We start from the raw sequence: 4,621 nt of genomic DNA on the forward strand, positions 1-4,621 counted from the left end.
AACCACACGTATCTCAAAGGGCAAGATTGGCATAGCTACACTCCTACAGTTGACACTAGCTAGTACTGGAGAAAACTTTGCCAGGTTAGAGATCTCCTTAAAGACTGGACAGAGCAAGGAGAAGGGGATTATTCCATATCTACAGGTTATGAATTCCTCAGAGAGAAAGTTCAGGAGGTGCAATGGTCAAGGATGGTTTGGAATCAATTGACGATACCCAAGCATAGCTTGGTAGCTTGGCTTTATCACCACAAAGCTCTAAATACTAATGCTAAGCTTAAAGATATAGGTATTACCTCAGACGATACCTGTTATATGTGTGGAGTAGGAGCGGAACAGCTGGATCATCTCTTCTTTTCCTGCATCTACAGTAACAATATAGTTAGTATCGTTGAGAATTTGTTGGGCATTAAATTACCTCGACAAAATCTGCTTGATTGGAGAATCCAATTTCATGGATCCAGGTCTAAGGGAGATGTCGTCAATGGCATTCTTAATGCTCTAATTTAGTCCATTTGGAGGCAAAGAAACACATGCAAGTTTGAGATGCGGCTACTAAGACCTCAGAAAGTCGCTGATAACTTAATCAAGGATCTCAAAGTTTGGATTGTTAATAATCAGGAGAGATCGAAGAAAAAGGGGGATGACTGGATGAGATTATTGTGTGGGAGATGATGAATGCACGGTAGACATCCACAGTGATGGAGGAGGAAGACGATGGATTTGGGGATTCCCTATTTGATTTTTTTTGGTTTTCCTCTAGATAAGTTTTTGTTGTAATTTGGTTTTGATGTCCGTCTTTGTGATGTAATTTGGTTTTGATATCCGTCTTTGTATTGCTCTTGGGCTTGGGCTGTTTTCTGAGTTGGTTCGACGAATGAGATTGAATTCTCATTCGATCGAGATATGGTTCCGTTCTCTTTTGATTTAATGAAAGCTTACATTTTATCAAAAAAAAAAACATATAGGCATAAAATTACACAATCAGATCCCATCATTTTTGAATAAACACATGATTCAGAATTGTTAACCACATAGCCATTACTCATTAAAGTGTTATTACATTTCTCATACCACTGTTTAGGTGCTTGTTTCAGTCTATAAAGTGACTTGTTCAGTTTACACACTTTACTCTCTTGACCCTCAATCACAAAACCTTCAGGTTGAGACATATAGATCTCTTCCCTTAGTTCACCATTTAAAAAAGCAGTTTTAACATCCATCTGATGTATAACAAGGTTATGAATAGCAGCTAAGGTGACAAGAGTCCTAATAGTCGAAATTTTGGTCACAGGAGAGTAAGTATCAAAATAATCAATACCCTTCTTTTGTGTAAAGCCTTTAACTACAAGTCTAGCTTTGAACCTCTCTATTGTACCGTCAGGTCTCATTTTCTTTTTAAAGATCCATTTACTTGTAATGGGTTTACTACCTTTAGGTAAATCAGTCAACTCCCCACGTCGATTTGACACAATAGAGTCAAGTTCACTTTTAATAGCATCTTTCCAAAAATTAGCATCAATGGATTTCATTGCCTCACTATACGTTTTTGGGTCATCTTCTATTAAAAAAGCTGAAACAAATTCATCACTAGCACAAACAAAGTGTATCCATGTTCGACAAAGAAAGTTGAAACAAAATCAGCTCGAAAGTTCTTTGGACATCTAGGTCTCTTAGTCCTTCTAGGTTCAACAACATGATCAATAGAAGTGCTACTACTAGCATGTGAAGAGATATCAATAGATGTAACAGGTAAACTAGGAGGTGAATCAACATTCTTCTGTAATTGAAAAACATGCTAAAAAAATACAGCATCTCTAGCTTCAGATATAGAACGGTCACTCAAAGACATAAATCTATAAGCAGAGCTATTTTGAGCATAACCTATAAATACACAATCATAGGTCTTAGGTCCAACGGCAGGTCTCCTAAAATCAGGTAAACCCACTTTAGCCAAACACCCCCATACCCTAAGGAAGATCAGGTTTGGAGGATAGCCCTTCCAAATCTCGTAGGGTGTCTTGTCAATTTTCTTATGAGGTACACGGTTAACAATGTGACAAGCTGAAAGAATTGCTTCCCCCCATATATCGTCAGATAGGCCAGAACTTAAAAGCATAGCATTCATCATTTCTTTTAAGGTTCTATTTTTACATTCAGCTACACCATTAGACTGGGGTAAGTAAGATGGACTGGTCTCATGTATTAAATCGTTTGCAGCACAGAAATTAGCTAGATAACTAGACTTATACTCATCACCTCTATCAGACCTTACCCTTTTAATTTTTCTGTCGAGTTGATTTTCGACCTCATTTTTAAAGTTTATAATAAATGATTGTTCTGCTTCATCTTTAGTCTTAAACAAATATAGTCGGGTGTACCTTGAACAGTCGTCTATAAAGGTGACATAATAATTCTTTCCACCTCTACTTGCCACATTCTTGAAGTCAGCTAGGTTGGTGTGAATTAACTCAAGAAGACTCGTATTCCTAGTTGTGACAGGTTTACTAGGTTTCTTTGCGAATTTAGCCTCAACACAGCTAGCACATTTAGAGAATTCTTGACTCGTCAGACTTGGAATTAAACTCATAGTTCTAAGTTTTTTTAATACAGTCAACATTCACATGACCTAATCTACCATGCCAAACATCAATCGACTCAGTAATATAAGTAGAAGTAGATGCAATATTATTAAAAATTGAATCAGTGTTCAATACAAAAAGACCCCCAGAAAGATAACCCTTGCCCACAAATTCCCCATTATGCGACATTACAACCTTGTCAGCTTCAAAAACAAGTTTCAAACCAGCTTTGTTCAATAAGGCACCAAACACGAGGTTTCGACGCAATGAGGGTACAAATAAAACATTGGTGAGAGCAAGTGTTTTCCCCGAGGTGAGTTTGAGAAAGATCTTGCCTTTGCCTGTGATCATTGCAGATGAAAAATTACCCATGTAAATGCATTCCCCATCAGCTACCTCCTCGAACTCAGTAAATAATCCCTTACCAGCACAAAGATGCCTGGAAGCGCCAGTATCCAAGACCCATTAAGCAACATTACCCACCAGATTAGCTTCAACAACCACAGCAGCAATGACATCATCAGTAACAGCAACATTGGCTTCAGTAGTTTTCTTTTTAGTGCACTGGTAGGCTTTGTGACCAGTTTTCCCACAGACATAGCAAACAATGGGACCCTTTAGTTTCTGAATCTTAGCAACAGGTTTGGTATGCTTCCCTGGACCATTCTTCTTAGCTGGACCCTGATTCTTACCCTGACCAACCTTGGCCTTACCCTTACCCTTGAACTTCTCAGCATTGGACGGACCACCAGACTCAACCAGATTAACTTTAACAGCAGCAACAGAAGCATTCACAGAAAGACTAACAGGTTGGTCTTTAAGGCGATTTGCCTCTTCGGTCCTCATGTGTCCTACTAGTTCTTGGAGAGACATGTCTTTTTTCTTATGCTTAAGGTGGTTCCTATAGTCAGACCAGGAGGGAGGAAATTTCTCTAGCAATACATTAGACACAAAAGTGTCATCTAGTTTCATACCCTCATTCACGACATCAGCACAAAGGTTCTCGTAGACATGAACTTGTTCCATGATGGGTTTTCCGTCAGCCATCTGAAATTCCAGCCACTTACCCACAACATATTTCTTTTTCCCCGCATAATCAGCCCTATACTTGGCCTCTAAGGACTCCCATATCAGTTCGGAAGGCTTATGAACCATAAATAGGTAAAAAAGGGTGTCAGTCATGTTGTTTAGAAGCTGGCATCTAACAAGTTTATTGTCCTTATCAAATTTCTTAATATCCTCTTCGTTTGACTTAACAACAGATTTAGCAGGGGAGGTGTTCTCTACAGTCTCAGTAACATCGGCCTCTTTAACAGGATCAGGCGGGTCACTAAACAACACATAATCAATTTCCAGTTGTTCGAAAAACATCAGCAGTTTCTGTGACCAGCGCTTATAGTTATGACCGTCTAGTTTTTCAAGTTTAGTCAAATCAGGAAGAGTTTTTGCTAAAACAGACGACATATTACAGCAGTAGACAACAACAAATATATAGTTTTCAAATTGTTGGAGTAAACTATGCAGTAACAATGAAAAGCAAGAAAAAACAGAAGAGATATAAACCGATTTGTAGTGCCGTGGTAAGGGAGCCACTGCCTTGAAAACTATATTCCAGTACGACCGTGGTGGCAATCAGCTAGTGCCGGTAGTTCCCCAAGGATAACACTACAGTCACCACTCAGTTTCGCCCACTCGGAACAGTGAGACTTGGAACGAAAATAATTATCATTACCCAGAAATATAAGAAGAGAAGAGGCGAAAGAAGAGAGTAGAGTGATTGTTTTTGTGTTCTGTAGTGTGTTTCTGTTGCTCTATTTATAGGAAATAAGAGCAGGTAGAGGAACAAAAACGTGTTCCTAAACCGCAGGCAACAAACCACGAAAAGGGGAGTAAGACTCTCTCCCACTAACAGTCATGTTAACTGACTGTTAACACAAAAACAAGCCCATAAACACACAAGAGCAAAAAGGTAAAAAGGGGCCTTTGGCCCGCACCGCAGGTGCTCTACCCAAACCCGAACCCGAGCGCGAGCCGGCGCG

At 39.3% G+C, this 4,621-nt stretch overlaps 1 protein-coding gene across 1 annotated transcript; it reads right to left on the reverse strand.

The window, feature by feature from the left end:
* Positions 1-3,047: 3,047 nt before the first annotated feature.
* Positions 3,048-4,046, reverse strand: LOC141628496 (uncharacterized). The gene has a single exon (XM_074441634.1). The coding sequence runs from the start codon at positions 4,044-4,046 to the stop codon at positions 3,048-3,050; it is 999 nt and encodes a 332-aa protein (XP_074297735.1).
* Positions 4,047-4,621: the final 575 nt, after the last annotated feature.

This window comes from Silene latifolia, chromosome Y (assembly GCF_048544455.1).
Source record: "Silene latifolia isolate original U9 population chromosome Y, ASM4854445v1, whole genome shotgun sequence".
Taxonomy (NCBI): Eukaryota; Viridiplantae; Streptophyta; class Magnoliopsida; order Caryophyllales; family Caryophyllaceae; genus Silene; species Silene latifolia.

What these genes read in the sequence shown, in the direction of transcription:
- LOC141628496 (XM_074441634.1), bottom strand. Translation starts at nt 4,046, where the DNA reads ATGTCGTCTGTTTTAGCAAAAACTCTTCCTGATTTGACTAAACTTGAA.